Source organism: Dendropsophus ebraccatus, chromosome 2, assembly GCF_027789765.1.
Source record: "Dendropsophus ebraccatus isolate aDenEbr1 chromosome 2, aDenEbr1.pat, whole genome shotgun sequence".
NCBI classification, from domain to species: Eukaryota; Metazoa; Chordata; class Amphibia; order Anura; family Hylidae; genus Dendropsophus; species Dendropsophus ebraccatus.
Window position 1 is genome coordinate 66,497,863 of NC_091455.1, and position 25,186 is coordinate 66,523,048.

The following is a 25,186-nucleotide window of genomic DNA, read 5'->3' on the forward strand; positions in this document are numbered from 1 at the left end:
TTGAGTTAGTAATAGCATCCCATGGGTGATCTGTCAGATGAGCCTTGTCTATAGTACCTGGGGATTTGTCAGTCATGCTTCAAGAACAGGAAGATCGAGACAAGAAGTAATTTCACACAAAGGACATTGTAAAATGACTGCTGTTGCTATAATTATAATAATGAAGGGAATATGACACACAAGGGAAGCACATGCTCCTATTCTGCATTGACTCTAAGGACTCATATTTAATATTATAGATTAGTTTAATTGTTTTATTTTATACATTTAATACAAAAAAGATAATAGAATAAATATATATAGATTTTGTTTTCCAATATTAAAATGAGCAATCTTTACATATGTTCTAAATGTAATGACTATGATGTAAGGCCAATCCAGGAGCCCCCACCCACAATGATATCATATAAATGAAGAACCTTCCAGTCATCTACAAAACAGTGGCACAATGTAGCCGTGGCTGGCTTATACTGTAGTTACATCTGGCAGGTCACAGTTACATAGCGAGTATGATCGTTTCCTTTAGAATGGAGGTCGTCTACCTGTCCAGCATTACTAATGTTAGTAGGAACTCTTCTAATGATGACGAGGAGGCTCTGTTCTCTGAAGGCACATTGATTTTCCTATACATTTTCATACCTCTGATTACTTCCGTCACCGTTCTCGGGAACACTCTTGTCATTCTAGCGTTTATTATAGACAAAAGGCTTAGAACCCAGAGTAACTTCTTCCTTCTTAATCTGGCTATCTGTGACTTTTTCATTGGTAAGTTTTTGGATAAAATGTCTGTAACATCCTATTTAGACCAAAGGATGAATACCTGAATACTTCTACTAGTTTTATAACTATAATTTAAAAAAGGGAAGGGGAACCTTTGGCCCTCCAGCTGTTAAAAAACTACAATTCCCACCATGCCTGAACAGCCTTTGACACAGACGTTAATTTACAGCCACTGTAAACAGCGACTGGTATTTTATACATTATTTGAACCAACAGCCATTGTTTCCATAGACTTCTATAGAAATCTGTGAAGACTGAAAACGACTGCTATTTAAAATTAAAATGGTGTGAACATAGCCTAATACTGTTTTCTTCTTTAGGGTGCGTTCACACGTACAGGATCCGCAGCAGATTTGATGCTGTGTTCAGTTATGTAGATCATATCTGCTGCGGATCTGCACCATGAAATCCGCTGCGATACTGTATGTGTGAACGCACCCTTATTGTAATTTCTGTATTACCATAGGAAATTAAAGTCTTTTAAAAGGACATACTTTAACTTTAACTATACATATTAACAATTGTTTTTTTTCATTGTAATGCAAGAATTAAAGGGATTGTCCGGGATAATTTGATAATTTGGCACCCTGTTTGGGGAAGCATGTCAGTAATGTATACTTGTCCTGCTCCCCTGCAGCTGCCAGATCTTGACCACCTGTTCTCCACCGCTGTCAATGTTTTAAAAACATCCGGTGACATGTCACTCTCTCTGGAAATGGCTGGTCTGAGGTAGATAACAGGTGGCCTAGGAAGCAGCAGCTGTGGGGAAGCAGGACAGGTAAGTATACATTGCTGACATGCCCCCTTCAGCCTCGATAGGATGCCCAATTATCAAATTATCTTGGATAACCTCGTTAAGGGGAATAGTAAATTTGCACTTACAGTGTACAATGTAACATCAATATTAAAATAGATAATATGGTTGTAGTTATTTCTCTCTTTAATTTTATACCATGTTTAGAGGATAATTTAATTGCTTGTTTGGCATATCATTAACTGTTTGACCCAGCTGTTGTGAGTTAATGCTGATTTATTTTTTATACTTTTAGGTTCATTCTCTATTCCTGTGAGTGCTTCATACATCTTGACTGGAAAATGGACATCTGGAGATGTTCTCTGCAAAGTGTGGTTGATAGCTGACAACCTTATGTGCACGGCTTCAGTTTTCAATATTGTTCTCATCAGTTATGATCGGTTCCTCTCCATAACATTGGCCGTACGTGATTTACATTTCCTCTGTATCATATTTTACTATTCCCATCTTTTTATATATTCCATAACCTTGATTTTTCTTTTCAAAACTGGTTCTAAAAATTACCATAAATAATGTTTAGGCTATGTTCCCACGCAGTATTTTTGCTCAGTATTTTTCAACCAAAACCAGGAGTGGATTGGAAACACAGAAAGACTTTGTTCAAATAGTCAAATAGCCGTTATTTTAAAACAATGGACATAGAGGGCCAAAGGTTCCCCATCCCTGTTTGAAAACATGGTGGTGTGAGAACATGACAGATACATATATATCTATGTGTATTCCACATTAGAAGAGGCGACTAGAACAGATGACCAGAGCTTCATCTGGTGGTGCGTGCCTCGCAGAGCTCCATTGTGCCTCATATTCTTACTGCAATTCAATCTTTTTTATTACATTTATTATCTATTAGTGTCACCTTTGATAACTATAGTGGACCAACGAGTGACCTATGAGTTGCTGATGGACGTATAATAATAATAAATATATTTATTTGTATGGCGCCACCAAATTTCACATGAGGACTATTATGTGTTAAGGCAATTTATACGGCTTAATGAAAGAGAAGCAACATGGAGATTACTATAACATGTGTATCTCATCCTGTTCTAGTCGCCTCTTCTAAAGTGGAATACACATAGATATATGTGTATGTGTCATGTTCTGACACCATATACAGACGACATAGGGCCAGCAGCCATGTGGGGATCTTGCCATCATTGCACCCCTTAGCAATACAGTCATATATTCATTTTGCCATGTACAGTATAGGCTTTTATTATAACTGTCTTGAATATTCCTTAGAGATAGTGTATGGGTGCTCTTTGTTTAACTAAGTGAGCTTGTAGATCAGCCCAGGGAGGCAACTGGAACAAGACATTTCTCCACATTGCCTGGCCATGATGACTGTGGGCGGGCACAGTATAGCTGAGGGGGCGTTCTCTGCTCACCTAAGTGAGCTCATAGAGCAGCCTAGGGGAGGCCACACACATGGCTAGGATGAGCCAATACAGGGCTGATAGGTGTGGACAATGGAGGCTGCACTGAGTATATGATTGGTCCACTGTTATAGCGACAGATGGTATTGGACCTATTAGGGTGATCACATGGGACATTTTGCACTGCCCTTAATGGATGCGACCAATCATCCCTCTGAGACCGGGTCAGCTGGTCTTGTTCTTTACAACTAGAGAAGACACATGTCAAGCTTGATGGTAAGTCATATCCAATCCGTGGACTTTACATTATAGATGATGGCATGAGCATGATATATATAAAAAAAAAGATTTCACATTATTTTTCATTATTGACACATAAAATCTATAGGGATATAGATTTACATGCAGAGAATATACCGATGGACCTTTACAGCCAATTATCTGGACCTCTTTGCTCACAAAGAATTTAAGAATGAAATATTATTTGTTTGTTTTTTGTTCTTCATTGTAACTTTCAAAATGTAAATCAGTAGGGGATGTATTATAAAGCATGTTTGCAATTTACTTTATTTTAGTTATCATGCTTTAACCCTTTTGTGACCAAGCCCAAAGTGACCTTAATGACTGCACCGATTTTCATTTTTACATTTTCGTTTTTTCCTCCTTTCCTTCTAAGAGCTATTATGCTGTTATTTCTCCATCTACAGGGCCATGTAAAAGCTTGTTTTTCTCAGGAACAGGTGTACTTTGTAATGGCGCCTTTCATTCTTCCATGTATGACGAAAACCCCAAAAATATTATTTATGGAGTAAAATTGAGGGAAAAATTCAATTTTGTAACTTTTGAAAGGGGTTCCCATGTCTACATAATGCACTTTACAGTAAAACTGACATGATATCTTTATTCTATAGGTCTGTCCAAAAACAATTATATGCATGTTTATGTAGCTTTTCTGTTTTGTTTTTTTTATTTTACAGAAACTATTTTTTTTACAAGTAATTATTATTAAAATGGCCCCATATTTACTCTTATAACAGTTTTATTTTTTCACCTACGGAGCGGTATGCGGTGTCATTTTTGTCCCATGATCTCTATTTTTCCTTAGTACCATAGCTGTGTAGATCGGACGTTTTGAGAACTTTTTATTATTTTTTTTATTCATATAATGTAGCAAAACATCTGCTATCCTGGTGTTTTTTTCCCTCTTTTCATTTATGCCGATCACTTTACGGAAACACTATTGTTATATTTCAATAGATGGGACAGTTACACACACTCAGGTATATAACATGTTTATTTTATTTTATTTTTTTTACATTTTATTTGTATAATGGAAAAGGGGGTGATTTTAATTTTTATTGGGGGAGGGGCTTTGGGGTATTTTTACTTACCGGTATGCCCAGGGTCGTCTGATGACAGCCGATACAGCCTAGGTCATCTAGGGGTTAAAACAAAGCTATACTTACTTGTATCCAGGACCAGTCTCCTGAAGAAACACAGGAAGGCCTGGTCATCTGCACTCACAGAGAAGTCAGTCAATAAATTGACGGACACGGTGAGTCTTGACACTCTGTACTGGTCAGACTATATATGTTTAGACTGGGTTTTTTTTGTTTGTTTTTTTCCAGCACAATACTAAAAAGCTGGAGACTGGACCTGGATACAAGTAAGTATAACTTTGTCACATCACAGCATGATAACTAAAAAACAATAATATAAATTGCAAGCTTGCTTTATATCACATTCCATGCTGAATGTAATATAGATTTTGAAAGTTGTAACAACAGTGACACTTTTAATTCAGTATAGATGGTTATCGGTTTCTGCACAGAACATCTATGTTGGGTTTCAAAACGTGTTTCAAAAAGTATATGTGATTTGGAATCTGGTGCTGACCTCATTGCTCCTCTTGTTGTTTAGGTGGTGTATCGCTCTCAGCAGAAGAGCCATAGTCAGACTGTAGTTAAGATGGCTGCTGTTTGGGTACTGTCCTTCCTTTTATATAGTCCAGCAATTATTTTATGGGACTATATATATGGTGACCCACTCATTCCTGAAGGCCTGTGTGTTGCTGGATATTATTATAGCTGGCACTTCCTTATTGGAGCATCAACCTTTGATTTCTTTCTTCCATTAATATTTATAACATCCTTTAATCTCAGTATATACTGGAATATCAGGAAGAGGAGTAGGAAAAAGCAACAAATGTCATCAACTACTCATCCATCAGATCACAATGGGATGTGTGCAGGAATAACTGGTATAAGACATGGAAAAGAAAGAAGGCACGAATCACTGAGCTGTGTATCTCAGCCATCCTTAAGTATTATCTCCTCTTCAGAAAGGAGCATCCAAGCTATGAAGCTTTCCAGGGATAAGAAAGTCGCTCAGTCTCTCACTGTTCTTGTCTGTGTATTTGGCATTTGTTGGGCACCATACACACTTGTGCAGACCATCCGTGCAGCTTGTCATGATAGTTGTGTTGACTCCTACTGGAACCAATTGACAAGTTGGATGTTATGGCTTAATTCGTCAGTGAATCCTATTATATATCCTTTGTGCCATAAAAGCTTTAGAGATGCTTTAGTAAAAATGTCTCAGAAATTGAAATTTAGATTCTTGTGATTTTTATGAATACACATTTTATTTGAATATCTGTGAGGAATGGAACATACAGTACAGGCAGTTATGTGAATAAAGATGGGGGATTTTTTGGACTTATCAATAAATTTTGTACTAAAATTAGGCTTAAAGGGGTACTCTGAGAAAAAATAATTGTTTTTACAGATTTGTAAATAACTTTAGGAGGTCTGCTATTACTTATCAGCTGTTGTATGTCCTGCAGGAAGTGGTGTATTTTTTCCAGTCTGAAATGGTGCTCTCTGCTGCCACCTCTGTCCAGAGCAGGAGAGGTTTTCTATCTGATAATACTCTGGACAGTTCCTGACTAGAGATGAGGGAACCTGGAGCATGCTCGAGTTGATCCGAACCCCAACTTTCGGCATTTGATTAGCGGTGGCTGCTGAAGTTGGATAAAGCCCTAAGGCTATGTGGAATACATGGATATAGTAATTAGCTGTATCCATGTTTTCCAGACAACCTTAGAGCTTTATCCAAGTTCAGCAGCCCCTTCTAATCAAATACCAAACGTTCGGGTTCGGATCGACTCGAACCCGAACCCGGTTCGCTCATCTCTATTCCTGACACAAACAGATGGCAGCAGAGAGCAATGTGTCAGACTGGAAAGAATACACCACTTCCTGCAGGACATCCAGTAGCTGATAAGTACTGGAAGGTTTGAGATTTTTATTAATTTATGACTTACTGATATCAGTTACTAAAAAGGCTGGGTTCACCCTACATTTTTGCAATGCTTTTTTTCATTTATTTTTGCAAAAAAAAAAACAGATGGAAAATCGTATGAATTTGTGTGCATCTGTTTTCATCTGTTTTTCCATTGAATTCCAATTTAAAAAAAAGGATCCGTACACAATAACACAGTCGACCACATTTTTGTGTATGCTAAAAAAATTTAAAAAAAATCCGTTTAGATTTTTTTATTTTTTATTATGGAAGTCAATGGAAAAACGGATGCACACATGCATACAATCCATCCGTTTTTGTTTTTTGTTTTTTTCAAAAACGGATGAAAAAAATGTATTGCAAAAACAGTGTGAACCCAGGTTGAAACATTTTTTTTTGTCTTTGTGGTACCCCTTTCATTCACAATGCAGATTTCTCCTTGTCACCAGTGCTTGTTCTTCATAGATGCTGCTGTTTGTTTATTTACAGGATGGATTACTATTAACCCCTTAACGACATCGGGCGTACCTATACGCCCCCGCAGGGTGGGCTTTAGCGCAAACGGGCGTATAGGTACGCCCGATGTTTCCCCGATCGCTGTGTGTTCACACACAGCGGTCGGGGAAGGTGGCCTGCTATAATGTATAGCAGGCCATCTCTGCTCGTCGGCACGGGGGGTGATTAACACCCCCCGTGCTTACGATCGCCGCTATAGGCTGATCAATTCAGATCAGCCAATAGCGGCGATCGGAACCTTTCCGGGTCATCGGTGACCCGATAACCCGGAAAAAAATGGCGGTCGGTGCTGTCCGAGAACGGCACCGACCGCCATTACTGTAAAAAGTAATGGTGATCGCCGTGCCACCGGCCCGATCGCCGTGAACGACCGGCCGGCCGTTCACGGCGATCGGGCCGGTGGCACGGCGATCAGAGTCCCATAAAATAGTAAATACCTGCCCTGGACCCCTCAGCTAGGTAGCCGAGGGGTCCAGAGCAGGTATTTGTACATTACTCACCTGTCCCGGGCTCCTGATCGGCGTCTTCCGGGTTCGCAGCGTCCTCATGTTCGTTCGGGTCTTCGGCTTCCTCCGTGACGTCACGTTCGGCTTCTCTCGGCTATTTTCGGCTCCAGCGTCGGCTTTTTCCGTATTTTGCTCTCTGCTGCCCTCTAGCGGCTGATATGTGTAATACACTTATCTAATACATTTATCAGCAACTCCTTTGTTGGCGTAGGTTTTTTTTTTTTATACTTACTGTAATAAAAAACACGTAAAAAACCACTACATTACACCACACTACATTGAATAAAGTTTGACACTACACCACTACATACCCCATATACCAATCCCCGTATAAAGATGGCCCCCAGGGTGTTTTCGGCGTCAGAGGAATACGTTATTGCCTCCGACACCGAAACAGCCAGTGAGGATGAATGGGGGGATCCTTCTTTCCTCCATTCATCCTCATCCTCATCCTCCAATGACGTATCTGGGGGTAGCGTAGCGTACGCTGCCCCCCAGACACGTCTTTTCTGCCAGTACCGTCCCAATAAGAGATGACGGTATGGTGTGAAACTCTCCAAACTCTGTGAGCGTACCTCTGGGTACTCTTACAGATTTAGAGTATGTGCACACTGCGGAATGGCGAAGGATAACCCTATGTGCATTCCGCAGCTGGCACCCGCCGGCGGACTGATGCGGGCGCATGTCTCTACCCGTGTCATAGACTCCATTCTATGAACGGGCGGATTCCGTCATCCATCCAAAGAATGAACACGTTGGACGGAGAGCGGAATCCGCCCGTGCATAGAATGGAGTCTATGACACGTGTGGAGACGTGCACCTGCATCACTCCGCCGGCGGGTGCCAACTGCGGAATGCACGAAGGGTTATCTGTCGCGATTCCGCAGTGTGCATGTACCCTTAGAGTGTATGTAGGAAGGGACACCTGAATGCAGCCCCCAGATGCCCCCTCCCCCCCCCCCCATCCTCGGAACAAGTGGAAAGATCATCCGGGAACTGATCTTCCCACTGCTGGATAAAGGTCACCACCTGTACGGGGATAACTTTTATACCAGCACCCCCTCTTCTGGTCCCTCGCTGCCCGAGCTACTGTAGCTTGCGGCACGATACGAAAATATCAGAAGTAGTAATAGAGCCCTAATATTTAGCAGCCATGGAGCGGACCCAGCGCTTCTGGATATGAAGGACCCCGTATCGCACCAGGAGAACATTTTCCAGGTGACGTCCCCCACACTGGAGAAAGGGAGACCCCAGAAGAAGTGCAGAGTGTGGGGTAACGGGGGGATCAGGAAGGACACCATTTTCCAGTGTGACACCTGTCCTGATCCCCCCGGCCTCTGCATACAGGATCGCTTCAAGGCGCACTACACGTCACTGGGGTTCTACATTATCTAAATTCTGTCCCTTATTCCTATTTCAGGGGTCACGTTGGTTCGGGGATTATTCTGATCGCCAATATGGAGTCGGGAAGGAATTTTCCCCTGTGATGAGGCTACTGTCGTCTGCCTCACGAGGGGTTTTTGCCTTCCTCTGGATCAACACAGGTTGAATTTGATGGACACCTGTCATTTCCAACCTTATAAACTAATAATTGGCCTAATACCCCCAAATAAATTAGAATTGTCCCTTTTTCCCAGCTAAGTAGGTATGGCCGCCATTCCCATTAGAGGATGCCATGATGCAATTACAAAGCCTCTGTGCGGCCAGGACAGTAGAAACCCCCCACAAGTGACCCCATTCTGGAAACTACACCCGATAAGGAATCTAACAAGGGGGGCAGCGGGGATATGGCCCCCTGGTGACGGCCACATTTGGGACGTGAAAATGAAAAAAATGGTATTTTTTATTTTCTCGGCACATGTTCTACGTAAGTGCCCGTCACCAGTGGGGTCCATATGCTCACTGCACCCCTTGTTAGATTCCTTATGGGGTGTAGTTTCCAGAATGGGGTCACTTGTCAGGGGTTTCTACTGACCTGGCAGCACAGGAGCTTTGTAATTGCGACATGGCCTCCATCCTCCATTCCAGCCTCTAAATGGCGCTCTGTCCCTTTGGTGGCTTGCCCTGTGCCCATATGGCAAATTATGCCCACATGTGGGGTATTTTCGTACTCAGGGGAAACTACCCTACACGTTTTGTGTTCATTTTCTTTTTAACCCCTTGTGGAAATGGAAAAAATCAAGGCTAGACCAACATTTAGTGTAATTTTTGTAAAATTTTTACTCTAAATCATTAATCTTTTCATTTTCACAAGGGGCTAAAAGATAAAAAAAAAACACTAAATATGTAGAGCAATTTCCCCTGAGTACGGAAATACCCCACATGTGGACATAAAGCGCCGTGCGGGCGCAGGGTAAGCCTCCAAAGGGAAGGAGCGCCATTTGGTTTTTGAAGGCTGGATTTGGATGGAATGGATTTCGAGGGGCCATGTTGCATTTAAAAGGCCTCTGTGTTGCCAAGACAGTTGAAACCCCCCACAAGTGACCCCAATATGGAAACTACACCCCTCAAGGAATGTAACAAGGGGTGTAGTGAGCATATGAACCCCACTGGTGACGGGCACAAATGTGGAACAATGTGGCGTGAAAATGAAATATTACATTTTTTACACTATAATGTTGGTTTAGCCTTGAATTTATCATTTTCACAAGGGGTTAAAAGAGGGGGAAAAAAACAAAATGTGTAGAGCAATTTCCCCCGAGTCCGAAAATACCCCACATGTGGACATAAAGCGCCATGTGGGCGCAGGGCAAGCCTCCGAAGGGAAGGAGCGCCATTTGGATTTTGGAGGTTGGATTTGGCTAGAATGGATGATGAACGCCATGTCGCATTTACAGAGCCCTCGTGCTGCCAAAACACTAGAAAACCCCCACAAGTGACCCCATTCTGGAAACTGCACCCCTCAGGGAATCTAACAAGGGGTGCAGTGAGGATATGGACCCCTTGATGACGGGCACATTTGTGCCATGAAAGTGAAAAAATGAAATTTTTTACTTTTACGTCACATTGTTCCACATTTGTGCCCGTCACCAGTGGGGTCCATATGCTCACTGCACCCCTTGTTAGATTCCTTGAGGGGTGTAGTTTCTAGAATGGGGTCACTTGTGGGGGGTTTCCAGTGTCTTGGCAGCACGAGGGCTCTGTAAATGCGACATGGCCCTTGAAATCCATTCCAGTGAAATCCAGCTTCCAAAAGCCAATTGGCGCTCCTTCCCTTTGGAGGCTCGTCCTGCGCCCGCTTGGCACTTTATGTCCACATGTGGGGTATTTCCGTACTCGGGAGAAACTGCGCTACACATTTTGTGTCTTTTTTTTCCTCTTATCCCTTTAAGAAAATGAAAAATTGAAGGCTAGAACGTTTTAGTGTAAAAAATAAATTTTTCTTTTTTCACGCCATATTGTTCGGAAAATCTGTGAAGCACCTGTGGGGTCCAGATGCTCACCGCACCCCTTGTTACATTCCTTGAGGGGTGTAGTTTTCTAAATGGTGTCCCTTTAGGGGTGTTTTTTAGGTTTTGGCACCCCAGAGCCTCTGCCAACCTGAAGTGGTACAGTCAGAAATGACCAAATATAACGGAGGCATTGAAATTCACTAGGCGCTCCCTTATATCTGAGGCTTGTGGTTGCGTCAAATAGCGCAATAGGGCCACATATGGGGTATTTCTATAAACTGCAGAAACGGGGCAATCAATATTGGGGTGCATTTCTCTGGTAATAGGTTTATAATTATGAAAAATATTGGATTACAATAAAATCTCTGCACAGAAAATTAAAATTTTCAAATTTCTTACACACTTAGCTTTTATTTCTGTGACTCCCCTAAAGGGTTAAAACACTTTCTGGATATGCTTTTGCAGAGTGTGGGGGGTGCAGTTTCTGAAATGGGGTGCATTGTGGGGCTTTCTAACATACAGGCCCCTCAAATACACTTTAAACCTGAACAGGTCCCTAAAAATATCTGATTTTGAAATTTTACTGAAAATTTGGAAATTTGCTGCTAATGTTTTAAGCTTCCTATTGTCTAAAAAAAATGAAAGATCGTTTAATAAATGCCGCCAACATAAAGTAGACATGTTGCTAATGCTATTTAATATATAATTTATGTGGTATATCCACTTTCTGTATATGCAAAAAAGTTTCAAAGTTGGAAAAATGCAGTTTTTCACATTTTTTCACATTATTTGTTTTTTTTTCATAAAGATTCGTTATGAGTATCGAGTCCAATTTACCAGAAATGTAAAGTACAATATGTCACGAGAAAACAATCTCAGAATCAGCCGGATAGGTAAAAGCATCCCGAAGTTATTAATGAATAAAGTGACACAGGTCATATTCATAAAATTTGTCTCTGTCATTAAGGCCATTTCAGGCTCTGTCCTTAAGGGGTTAATGATATATTTTGCCTTGTCTACACAACAATCTTACAATGAAACCTCACTTCTGTGAAACTTTATGTCGACAAAATCTGTTTATGTATACTGAGTATATTCATAACATTAAAATAAAAGGCACTGGATAACCCCTTTAAGTTGCTTTACAGGGTCATGATTTGAAACTGATGATGGGCCGAGTTTTTTTTTTTATTCTGACTTTTCTCCTACAACATTGTCATGACTGTACCTCATAAACCCTTGGTTTTGAGCTCTGGCCACTGCTGCAACATTTAGGCACTTGTTAGTTGTTGTTATGTTTGCATTTCGCTGGTGTGAACGTAGTTGGAGTCCGTCTTGGCCTAACTGATTACATTCTGGTTAACGCCCTGCATTAACACACTGCCTGGCCAGTGATTGACAGCCCTATCCCCCATCTTAGTTGTCTGTTTGCCCCATTCGCCTCTGAGACTGGGACCTGGCTTCCTTTAACACTCAGTCATTCACTGTGCCTGATGCCTGCTCTAGTGTTCACCTTGTGTTCTTGCTTCCTACCCTGTGATCACTATCCTGAAGCATTGGTTTCCTGACTTTGGCTTGTGTCCCTGACTACATGTTTGCCTCCTGATTTGGTCTATATTTTGGTCTTCTGTTTTTTTGCCTCTGGTTTGCCAAATTGATTCTGTTTATTTCCCAGTGACTTTCTGCTAGTATCTGCCTCTCCTGGTTTGGCCCTAGCTTGCTTACCACCTGCCACTGAGTATTTTTTGTCCTTGTCTCATAATTGTTTGGTAATTGTTTCGTATTTGTCTCATGTTCTGTTCAGTCTTTATTAGTGTAGGGAATGTCTCCAAGTTGTAGCGTGTCGCTTAGGATACGTTGGGACAGCTTCCAGCTCCACTTTCATATGTTAGTGGTAAAATAAAAGCTAAGATCTGATTGGTTGATATGGGCAACAAAGAACATTTCTACTGTAAGACTGCTTGATAAATATCCCTCTAAAGGCCGTAGTACACTGAGCCTATTACACGGTTTGACGATTGTGTAGCAAAAAGTGCATGGACATCGTTAACAATGTCTGTGCAGTCCTTGCTTTCACAGAGAAAATGCCCATGTCAATGTCAATCACTGGCCAAGATGGGACAGCCCTGTGGCCAGTGATTGGCTGTTTGACCTGCCAGTACAGATATGGGGCCAGAAGTGTCAAAGGCAGCGGAGGGGAGTGGGAAACAGAGGGTAACGGCTGCAGGACACCAGAGGAGGCTGGACATGAGAGTATAAACGTTATTATTTTCCTTATAGTGTCATCATCTGTCAGCGGTGTATGCTATTACACGTAGCCATGCGCAATCAACAGGCGATCATTTTTCAAGATGCTGAAAGACAACAATCAGCTGATGATCGTCTCTTTGGCTGATCGTTGTCATTATTACATGGAGTGATAATCTGCTGATTTGGCAGATTATTGCTTTGTATAATAGGGCCTTAGGTTTTCAGATGCTACTTTAATGTCTATGAATGACCGTGTCTATGAACACATGGTTTTGGGGTTTGTTGTTGTTTGTTTTTGTTTCTTTGGGGGGGGGGGGGGAATCTGGGACCTAGATGCACTTGGTTCATAGCACAGCATGCTCTAGATATGGCTTATTTTCTGGCATGTTATCCACAGGAGCTTTATAAGACGTAGAGAGTTTCAGAAAAGAATGGCTTTGCAAAAGCTTACAAAATAAAGACACTATAAATACATAATCTTTTTGTATGCGTTTCAAAACTAAAAGCTATAGGAATCTACATAACTCCGATAAAATAGTAGCATGTTACTTAGGCAGACAGAGTAATTCCACTTACATAGGAAATTAAGTTTTCATCATTTAACAGTAAAAGACAACAGCTGGTGAAAAGCAGATTATTCCCAAATGTTGAGCTCCATAAATAAAATGATGATAAATTGCTTTGGGACTGACATGTACAGTTTGCCAAGTCCCAGGAGAGAGATCTTCATATAGAGATGGTCTCCGCAGTGCGTGTGCCCTAATCCTGTACATTGGGCACATGTGGCACATATGATTTATATACCTCACTTCCTGTCTGAGCCTACGAAATGTAAGGGATGGAGACATAGCTGTATCTGTGCATATTGAATTTATCCAATACTATTATTCACATTTATTAAAATTAATATCACTATAAGAATAGTGAAAACTTAACATTGATAATATTAATCTATACATCAACTACTGTTTCCTGTATGTCTGCCATTACCCTAAGCAATAACACAGGAATAGATGCCTCGGCCATGAACACCACTGCCAGCTTAGAGCAGCCGTATACAGAAAGTATCTCTGTAGCCGTTATAACTGTGCTTATATCTCTGCTTATTGTTATCACCGTCCTCGGTAATATTCTGGTAATGTTAGCCTTTATTTTAGACAAGAGACTCAGAACTCAGAGCAACTTCTTTCTGCTGAATCTGGCCATCTGTGATTTCTTATTGGGTAAGTCTGTCTCCACTTTATTGACGCAAACAATTTTCATTTTCTTTTCTTTCTTTTAAATAACATTTTATAAAATGTTTCATCACAGTAGATTAACACAACTAATAAAGTTACAATACAGTACAGGAATATTTGCCTGAGCAAAGTGGAAAGGTAAAGGTATGTGTACAAGGTTTTTATCATACTATGGTAGAAAAATGAAAGAATGTTAGAATGCGTTTCTTTTATGGTTTAATATTTTTTTTCCCCTTACCTTCTAAAAGCCACAAAATATACCGTAAGGCAGCGTTCACACTACGTATATTTCAGTCAGTATTGTGGTCCTCATATTGCAACCAAAACCAGGAGTGGATTAAAAACACAGAAAGGATCTGTTCACACAATGGTGAAATTGAGTGGATGGCTAATATTTGCTGTTATTTTAGAACAACGGCTGTTGTATTGAAATAATGGCCGTTATTTACTGTTATATGGTGGCCATCCACTCAATTTCAACATTGTGTGAACAGAGCCTTTCTGTGTTTTCAATCCACTCCTGGTTTTGGTTGCAATATGAGGACCACAATACTGACTGAAATATACGTAGTGTGATTCCAGCCTAAAACAGAAAAAAAATATGTTTTAAAACTTTTTTTTACAACTTTTGAAGGTTTTGGGGGCACATTTATCATTCTCCTTGCACCATAATTTTGGCTAATTTGATGGTTTTGGGCACAACGTAAAATTTTAAGCAACATTTGTCAAAGCATTTGTGCCATTCTTGAGCAGTTTATGTTGGCTGTGTCTTTTTTTTCCACTTAGAAGGGGCATAGTTTTATGTTAGCAACTTTATTAGCCAGATTTTTCATGTGCTTTTTCTAGTTTTTGTGCAAAAAAATTGCACAGCAGTACTCCAAACATACCCTGGCATAGTTTTTTAGTCAAGTTTGCACAAAGAAAAATGTGCATGATTCATTAAGGCCTGTGTGTTTTTGCACCGCACAAAAAAAAAAAAATGCAAGCAAAAAAATTGCACAGATGATAAATGTGCCCCTTCATCTTTACACAGTGAACTTTACGGTGAAAATTACATTATCAGTATTCTCTGGGTCAATATGATTACAATGATACCCAGTTTATATAACTTTTATTTTACTACTTTAAAAAATAAAGATATTTTTTATTTCAAAATACCAAATGTTTTTTTTTATATATATATTTTATTTGTTTACATTTAATATTTACATTAATTTGAAAAAAGGTAATTTGAACTTTTATTTTATTAATTTGTATTAATTTTTTTTTACATTTTTTTTTCTTTAAAGAGGACCTGTCACCCGGCATTTCGGCGCAGAGCCCGCCCGACTCCCCGATGGAGCCCTGGATACTTACCCTTTGCTGAAAGTCCCGCTCCTGGATCCGGTCCCCGGGCGGAGATATCAGCGCCCGAAAGTGAGCGTGCGCTGTATGCTAATTACCTGAGATGAGTCCGATGCCCATAGAGAATAACTGGAGCCGTCATTCTCTATGGGCATCGGACTGATCTCTGGTGTGCGCGATATCTCCATCCCGGGACCAGGTTCAGGAGGGGGACTTCCAGCAAAGGGTAAGTATCCGGGGCTCCACCGGGGGGTCGGGCGGGCTCTGCGCCGAAAATGCTGGGTGACAGGTTCCCTTTAAGTTTCTCTGAGGTACTATTAAAAGTACTCTTTAGATTGCTTATACTGATCAATGCTATGCTATTGTATAGTGCTGATGTGTTAAAACACTGCTCTGTTGGCAAAGTCTGCCCAAGGCGGGTTGGAGGCCTTACTATGGCTGGTATCGAGGCCTAGTAAAGGATGGAATGGAATGAATTTTTAGGACCTAGAAACTTATGCAACAAATGTGATGTCACATATATACATATTCTTACTGTCTGCCATGGACCTAGATAAACAAGAGCAACCGCTAGATGCATATATTTGTATGTAGCTGTGTAAGCACATACACTGTATCTGGCTGATATTAGTACAGGTTGTTTTGTAATGGGTAGAGTTCTTAGACCCAGTGAATTTAGCCAGCCATCTGCTGGATTTGGAGTCCTGTACAAGGAGGCCAAGGGAGTCACATCACAGTCATAGGCTATGTTCACACATTAGTATTTATATAAAAAAATCAGGAGTGGAACTGACAGGGCAAAAATATAATGGAAAGATTTTCCCAGTTTCTGTGTTTTCAACCCACTCCTGGTTTTGGTTGAAAAAATACTGATCAAAAGCCTGCTGGAAATACTATGTGTGAACATAGCCTTCAGCAGAGTTCAAAGCAGAAAATCCAGCAACAAGGAATCCACATAAAAACAATTCTCCTTTATAGGCGTCTTCTCATTAAAAAATGCCCAGTGTACAGATTACATAGTATCTGACACATATCGGCCTTACAGAATATATCTTAACAGTAAGAACATTTATTAAAATATCATGAGCCATCATAAGATCTGTGACAAGCTGCTAGCTGATTCTGTTAGTCTAAACACACATTATCTAACAAATGTACAAATATAAATATATTTCTGTATGTGTCACTTAGCTTGAAGTCTATTACTAAGGGAAATCAGCAAGAGTCAATTGGTTAGCTAATGTGTGTTTATGTTAACGGAATTAGGTAGCATCTGATGCATTTCATCCAGGTCGCCTGGATGAAATGCTGCCATCTAATCTGTATAATGGACACATTTCAAAGCAAAACTAATTGTTTTCAAATCAACTGGTGCCATTAGGTTATATAGATTTGTAAATTACTTTTATTTGGAAAAATTTTTTTTTCAAATCCACAACTCCAGTACTTATCAGCTGCTGTATGTACTGCAGGAAGTGGTATATTCTATTCAGTCTGACACAGTGTAACGCCTGGAGTAGTGGATCCACTGGACCGGCACCAGCGATGGCACAAACCTCACCAGGGAGCGGAGTCTAAGGGGCCGCTGGTTTTCACCAGAGCCCGCCGCAAGGCGGGATGGACTTGCTGCGGCAGGCGACCCCCAGGTCGCTACCCCTGGCTTGGTTGCTGGTGACGGCAGGCGAGGCGTGGCAGGAGATGGCACAGGCAATGGTCTGCAGGTGAGAGCGCACGTGACAGGCTGGACACGGGAACAGGTGGAGTGACAGGGAAACAGGAACCAGGAACAGGGACTTGGGACCAGGTAACGGACAGGACTCAGGAACAGGGACTTGGGACCAGGTAACGGACAGGACACAGGAACAACAGGGGGCTGGGCCAAACGCTATGGGAAGCATGTAGAGGCTCCAACACTAAGGACAGGGCATGCTGGGATTTATAGGGGAGTGATTGGGTGCAACTACCAATTAGGAGCGCACTGCCCCTTTAAATCTGAGACAGCCGGCGCGCGCGCGCCCGAGGAGGCGGGGCCGCGCGCGCCGGCCGGCCCAGCGGGAGACAGGAGCGTGGAGAGGTGAGGCGCCCCCCGGGGCCGAGGTGACAGCAGCGCCGGGTCCCCGACTATGGACACCGGCTGCTGCATAGGGCAGGCAGCGGTCGCGGCGGCGGCCCGGGACGCGGGGCGCCGCCGCGGCCGTAACAGTACCCCCCCCCTTTGGCCTCCCCCTCTTTCTTGCCTGCAAATGGTACAGGAAGCCACAAAGTCTTTGACATCTTGGGATAGGCTGGGCCACCAGTAGTGGCGAGAGATCCGTTGGCCGGTCTTACGGACTCCCGGGTGCCCGGCCTCCAACGAGGAATGTCCCCAGTTCAAAATACCTCTTCGAAGCGCAGGGTGAACATGAGTCTTTCCGGGGGGTACTCTCTGAAGAGTGGAGGTGACGACTGGTACTAGGCGATCAGGCGGTATAACGTGGCAAGGGACCTTCTGTAAGTTCTTCCGGTGGCGAGAGGACACGACCTTAGTCTTGGGTACGGGGAGAGGGTACACCTCGGCAGAGAAGGCATCCGCCGAGTCTTGGTCTTCTGCCGGTAGGCCGGATAGAGGCTTGGCCGGGACAGGAAATGACATAATACACTTGGTCTGAGGTGACTTGAGACACTGGTGGGAACAGTCCTGACCCCAACTGAGAATCTCCCCGGTTCTCCAGTCCAGCTGAGGGGCATGTTCTTGTAGCCACGGGAGTCCCAGGAGGACCGCGGGGGAAGCATGGGGCAGGACGTAGAAGGATATCTCTTCTTGATGTGAAGGACCCACCTGGAGGACTAAAGATGCGGTCTGGTAGTACACACGGTCGGTAAGAATTTCGCCCGTGACCGAGGAGATAGTCAGGGGCCTGGCTAGTCGGGTCACGGGTAGCCGCCATCTTTGGACCAATGTTGCCGCAATAAAACTGCCTGCTGAGCCAGAATCGAGGAAGGCAGTAGTCTGATGATTTTGTCCTGAGGGAGTCCGGATGGAAACAGGCATAGACAGACTTGGAATGGTGGCATTCGCACCTAGGGACACCTGTCCCACCGGACCTAGGTGCGAGCGTCCTCCGGATGTTTGGGGACGTAGGGAACATCCCAGCCGGAAGTGATCGGAACCACCGCAATAGAGACAGAGATTCTGCTCCAGGCGCCGGATTCTTTCATCAGGCGTCAGGTGAGCCCGTTCCACCTGCATAGGAATCTCAGGAGAGGGCTGGGACATCGAAAGGTCAGGATTCTGGAAAACCGGCGCCAGCTGGGGGTGGCGACGGGAATGGGTTAGTAAATGTTCATGCCGAACCTCCTCCTCCCTCTCCGAAAAACGAGTATCAACTCGGGTGGCCAGTAAAATGAGTTCGTTCAGGGAGGTAGGCAGGTCTCGGGCAGCGAGCACGTCTCTCACTCGACTAGACAGGCCCTTCTTGAAGGTGGCCAACAGGGCGGCCTCGTTCCAGTCCAATTCAGCTGCCAGGGTGCGGAACTGGATGGCGTAGTCACCGACAGAGGAGCTGCCTTGAGAGAGGTTGAGGAGAGCAGTCTCGGCCGAAGAAGCACGGGCAGGTTCCTCAAAGACGGAGCGAAACTCGAATAGGAAGGCCCGGAGATTGGCAGCAACAGGATCATCACGGTCCCACAGTGGCGTGGCCCAGGCCAGGGCTCTACCCTCTAATAGGCTGATGATGAAAGCCACTTTAGAGCGCTCGGTGGAAAACTGACTACTCAAAAGTTCAATGTGCATGGTGCACTGAGTCAGGAATCCTCTGCACAACTTAGAGTCCCCAGAGTACTTGCTTGGGAGAGCCAGTCGGAGTGAAGAAGCAGCGTCAGGAGATGGTGTGCGCTGGGCAGTAGTCTGCTGCTGTAAGGCGGCAGTGAGTTGCTGGATCTGCTGTGACTGTTTCTGGATTTGTTGAGCCTGTTGCGCGACCACTCTGGCGACGTCACGGAGATCTGGCACCTCGCCGGGATCCATGGTTGGAGCCTACTGTAACGCCTGGAGTAGTGGATCCACTGGACCGGCACCAGCGATGGCACAAACCTCACCAGGGAGCGGAGTCTAAGGGGCCGCTGGTTTTCACCAGAGCCCGCCGCAAGGCGGGATGGACTTGCTGCGGCAGGCGACCCCCAGGTCGCTACCCCTGGCTTGGTTGCTGGTGACGGCAGGCGAGGCGTGGCAGGAGATGGCACAGGCAATGGTCTGCAGGTGAGAGCGCACGTGACAGGCTGGACACGGGAACAGGTGGAGTGACAGGGAAACAGGAACCAGGAACAGGGACTTGGGACCAGGTAACGGACAGGACTCAGGAACAGGGACTTGGGACCAGGTAACGGACAGGACACAGGAACAACAGGGGGCTGGGCCAAACGCTATGGGAAGCATGTAGAGGCTCCAACACTAAGGACAGGGCATGCTGGGATTTATAGGGGAGTGATTGGGTGCAACTACCAATTAGGAGCGCACTGCCCCTTTAAATCTGAGACAGCCGGCGCGCGCGCGCCCTAGGAGGCGGGGACGCGCGCGCCGGCCGGCACAGCGGGAGACAGGAGCGTGGAGAGGTGAGGCGCCCCCCGGGGCCGAGGTGACAGCAGCGCCGGGTCCCCGACTATGGACACCGGCTGCTGCATAGGGCAGGCAGCGGTCGCGGCGGCGGCCCGGAACGCGGGACGCCGCCGCGGCCGTAACACACAGTGCTCTCTGCTGCCACCTCTGTCCGTGACAGGAACTGTCCAGATTAGGAGAGGTTTTCTATAAGGATTTGAGAGGCAATTTTAACCGTTTGCATATTTATTCTTTATTATTAGTAATAATCTGCATCTTCTTTGCTATCAGGGGCGGTTGCCATTCCTTTGTATATTCCATATATGCTAACAGGAAAATGGTTGTTTGGAAAATTCTTGTGTAAATTATGGCTGGTTGTTGACTATACCATGTGCACAGCATCAGCATTTAATGTTGCTTTAATAAGTTACGACAGATTCCTTTGTGTCACGATGGCTGTAAGTATTACATATGTCCATTTTGTTTTCTTGGATTTTTTTTTATTTTTTTTTTATTATTAAAGGTCTGTTTGAGTATATTAACTCATGAGTAATCCACTCACTGACAAAACAACATAATGTTCCCAGATAGATATGTTAGATTACTGCAAAATTCAGCATGCAGTTATGGCAGATATGTAAATGATTACAGGTGTGGTTTAATTAGACGCTGGCTCCTGCCACAAGAGGGCGTAAATGTGCTTCTCCTGCTGCTCCTATAAAAGGGCTCTCAGAGGCTACTTTTAGGCATTGTCAGAGATTGTTGACTGCTACACAAATCTCTATGTTGCACTCAAAGACATTTTGCCCAATCTTTAAAGGAGAATTCTGGTGGTTTTTAAAATGTGTCAGCCAGCAGGGGCAGGGAGGAACATAATAAACAATCGCTACTTACTTCTCCCCATGCCCTCGAATCGCCTCATCATAGGCTTCAGGACTCTTGTTGGAAGGCATTTTGCTTTAAATTCTGATGTCATCACAACTCGGGCGAAAATACCCAACCTGACTGATGGATTGCCCCATCAGCCAATCAATGACTGCAGCAGTGTCCTGTCCCAATCATTGACTGGCTGAGCGGGTAGTCAATCAACCGGAATGTGATGTTCCAGCCAAAGGAGATCCCATAGCCCGATGGGGGTCCTGGAGCGACTAGCCAGTGTTGCCGATGCAATGGGAGAGAGCTAAGTAGTGATTCTTTATTATTTTCCCCCCTGCTGGCTGCCAAATTTTAAAAAAATCGATGGATGACTTCTTTAAGGAAAGGCACATGATTAGACTGAAAGAAGTAGGATGGTTGTTTTGACTAATTGCCTGCCATCCAGCCCCTCTGCCTAGGCTATTTTTAGCATCATCCTGATATTATCCTCTCCAGCAGCCACAGCCCATTACATGAAGAAAACTCTGGGAGTCGGGTCGTGACATCACCATTTTATCCAGGAAGTGAAGCCTTGATGCAGTAGTAAGTGCAGGGAAAAAGCACTTTATGTGCATTTCCCGTAATAAGTGAATATTGGTAATTTGTATAACTTTTGAGGGGCAATACAATACTTTAATAAAAATTTTCACCGGACTTCTCCTTTAATGATGGATCCATTAAATAATAATTCTTATAATAAAAATAATAATTTGCCCTGTATAAAGTTAACATAGGATAGCTCCAGAACCCTATTAGCCATAAGAGCACTGTGTTTGCTGATAGGCTATAAAATAAATAGCAGCTGTATCAAATCAAAATCAGAAGTCCAGTCAAAATGGAAAATACATTGCAGGCAGGGGAGTACGGGAACATATTAAAGAATTTGTGCCCCCACAGCTCTGCATCACTGCTCACAGAGTCCTGCGAACGTCCTGCGGCTCCCGCTCTTCCAACGTCACGACCCGCCTCAGGTCTTCCCGTTCAGTCAGTCAGTGACTGGGGCAGAACATTGCTGCAGTCACTGACTGGCTAAGCTGGCCCTTCCCAAAGTGTGGTGAAGACATCAGAACCCAGGAAAAACCCAGAGGATGAGAGTGAGTTGTTGATGCCTCGTTGTGGGGGCACGGGGACAGGTAAGTATAGATTTTTTCTTATGTTTCCACACCCCTATGCAGACACCAGACTTTTTGTTTTAACCGAACTTCTCCTTTCATGGGTCATGCGTCTACCCGCCTGCAAGTGTCACAGGAACCTATTTATCAAACAATTGTGGGAACTTGCAGACTTTTGTTTGGTTTTCTTCATGTAATATATTGGTGTGGCTATCCGCCAAACCAACAGCTAACCTCATAGAGAAAGCGGTGAGATAGAGAATGAATATGAATCCAAATGTAAAAACTTTTTTTGTAAAGCCTAATCAGTCTGAATAATTTGTTGCCTTTGTCAGGTATTATATCGTTCCTTACAGAACAGGCACAGCCAGACTGTTCTCAAGATGCTCATTGTCTGGATATTATCATTCCTCTTATACAGCCCAGCCATTCTTTTATGGGAAAGCATTGTGGGTTACTCTAACTTTCCCGATGACCTCTGCATTGCTGAATTTCATTATACGTGGTACTTCCTTCTGGTTGCTTCATCCATTGGTTTTGGCCTCCCATTTATTAGTATTACATTCTTCAATCTGAGCATCTATTGGAACATTAATAAACGTAGCAGGAGGAAAAGACAATCCTTGGCGTCTCAATCAGCAGGAAAGAAGGAGGACAGTGCAATTTCATATATCATAGCAACTAATGTCACTCTGTCTAATGGACAGTCAGATGGACAACAGGACACTAAGCCCCCCATAAAGAGAAGGTGGAATTTCCCATTTTATACTAATCGGCAACAACTGGGAAGTCAAGCCAACTTATCAAGTACCGAAAATGGAAGTAAACAAAGTGCGGAGATACATATCATAAAACTCTCCAGGGACAAGAAGGTGGCTAAATCTCTAGCAATTTTAGTCTGTGTTTTTGGCATCTGTTGGGCCCCCTATACATTTCTCATGAGTATCCGTGCTACCTGTCATGGCTATTGCATTGACTCCCTTTGGTATGACATCACTTTTTGGCTTCTTTGGATCAATTCAGCAATCAACCCAGTCCTTTATCCCCTGTGCCACAAACAATTCAGGAGTGCTTTTTTGAAAGTCTTTATACACATGTGTTTGTGGAAAACTGTACAGTAAAGCCTTATACACAGCAGAGCCATGTACACGAGCCCCACCACTACACTACCATATAGTGCCTCAGTATGACACAGTATTATGGACATATGCAATGCTTCTACAGGAGAAAAACTCCTCAGAAAATAAATTATTTCTTGTGTTTTCTTTCTTTATTAGTTAAAAAAAGGATGCATTCTTTTTCTTAACATAAACACGTATTTGACTTCTGATGAATTGTGAACAGTGTGCTGCTGGGATGTCTATGGGCCTACTGCATACATAGAAGTATGAAGTCAAGAAAAACAGTGACACCTTAAAGGGAACCTGTCACTAGTTTCACTCTGCCTGAACCACAAGCAGCATAAAACATTGACAGGCCTCCCTATCACAACAATCTATGATTTCTGAGTTGCTGTATAGTTTCAGACTAAACATAATTGTAATGCTTTCCCAGGTGTGGGACTTTAGGTCATAGGGGCAGTCCTTGGCCCTGACTGACATATTTGACAGGGAGCAATCTGTCAATCAATGATGACAGACTGCCCTGATGACTTTTAGCCCATTTTCTAGGCAAAGATACAACTATTATTACTCCCATTTAGATTACAGCCATACAGATTGAATCATACATCATTGTCAGAGTTTCATACGACCGTGATTTCGGCAACATGAACCTAGTGACAAGTTCCTTTTAAATGTTACTTGCATTTTCTGCTAAAATCATAAGAAGTAATAACTGATAACCTTCTGTCTACATATGTAATATAAGAAATTAGCAGATTTGCACTGGTTTTATTGAAAGCGAATGTACCACTTAGATTGGTGAAATATTTTTTTATACTACCTTGTTGGCACTGGCGCATACATTCCGGTGGCACACTGCTGGGTTCCTGCCATCTGCTCCAGTTTCTGATATGTAAATTGGGTTGTTACCCAATATGCCCTCCCCTCTGTGACATGCCTCCGTCAGAATCATTTACAATGGGGGCACACTAGTCTAAGTGGGACATTTGCTTTAACTGTTTCCTCTTTGTGTATGCGTTTGGTTAAAACTTTGTTACTGATATGTAGCCATCAAACTTTTTAAATACAAAATACAAAAATGTTTTCTAAGTTTTCTTATCTAAGCGATATCCCTACTATAGTGATTTCCCTAGGAACGAAGGGGAGATATACACCCTCTTCATTTGTTTTCTGAGAAGAGAAAACAATTATCAAAAGAAAAGAAGCATGGTGCCTGGAAAGGGCCACACTAGATGTACCTCTCTCTAAAGCTCTGAATATGAGGAGAACGGACTGAAGAAGAATATGACAGGAAAGACATCATCAAAAGGGATCTTATGTCCCCCACATAGCTGTTTAGTCAAACAACAAAACATCAGTACAGAGATCATTGTGTGTAAAAAATATGGTACTGCAGCCTGTGGGACAGACTGCACACCTACAGGGATGTTACTTAAGATAGTGAGACAGACCCTGCACCTCTAATAATGCGACTGCAGGCTATGAGACAGACTAAAGCCTGTAAGAAAAACCCTGACTGAAGCTTATGAGACAGACTAAGCTCATCAGGTGTGACTGCAGCCTGTGAGACAAACCCTGCACCTCTAATAACGTGACTGCAGCCTGTGAGACAAACCCTGCACCTCTAATAACGTGACTGCAGCCTGTGAGACAAACCCTGCACCTCTAATAACGTGACTGCAGCCTGTGAGACAAACCCTGCACCTCTAATAACGTGACTGCAGCCTGTGAGACAAACCCTGCACCTCTAATAACGTGACTGCAGCCTGTGAGACAAACCCTGCACCTCTAATAACGTGACTGCAGCCTGTGAGACAAACCCTGCACCTCTAATAACGTGACTGCAGCCTGTGAGACAAACCCTGCACCTCTAATAACGTGACTGCAGCCTGTGAGACAAACCCTGCATCTCATAATGTCATTGCAACATAAAGACAACATAA

At 43.3% G+C, this 25,186-nt stretch overlaps 2 protein-coding genes across 2 annotated transcripts; both read left to right on the forward strand.

The window, feature by feature from the left end:
* Positions 1–527: 527 nt before the first annotated feature.
* Positions 528–5,595, forward strand: LOC138784136 (histamine H3 receptor-like). Its single transcript, XM_069959650.1, has 3 exons — positions 528–765; positions 1,830–1,996; positions 4,891–5,595. The coding sequence occupies exons 1-3, from the start codon at positions 528–530 to the stop codon at positions 5,593–5,595; spliced, it is 1,110 nt and encodes a 369-aa protein (XP_069815751.1).
* Positions 5,596–13,961: 8,366 nt separating this feature from the next.
* Positions 13,962–23,914, forward strand: LOC138784137 (histamine H3 receptor-like). The gene is made up of 4 exons (XM_069959651.1): positions 13,962–14,160; positions 20,384–20,550; positions 22,455–23,015; positions 23,822–23,914. Exons 1-4 carry the CDS (start codon positions 13,962–13,964, stop codon positions 23,912–23,914), a joined length of 1,020 nt encoding a protein of 339 aa, XP_069815752.1.
* The last annotated feature ends 1,272 nt before the right edge of the window (positions 23,915–25,186 follow it).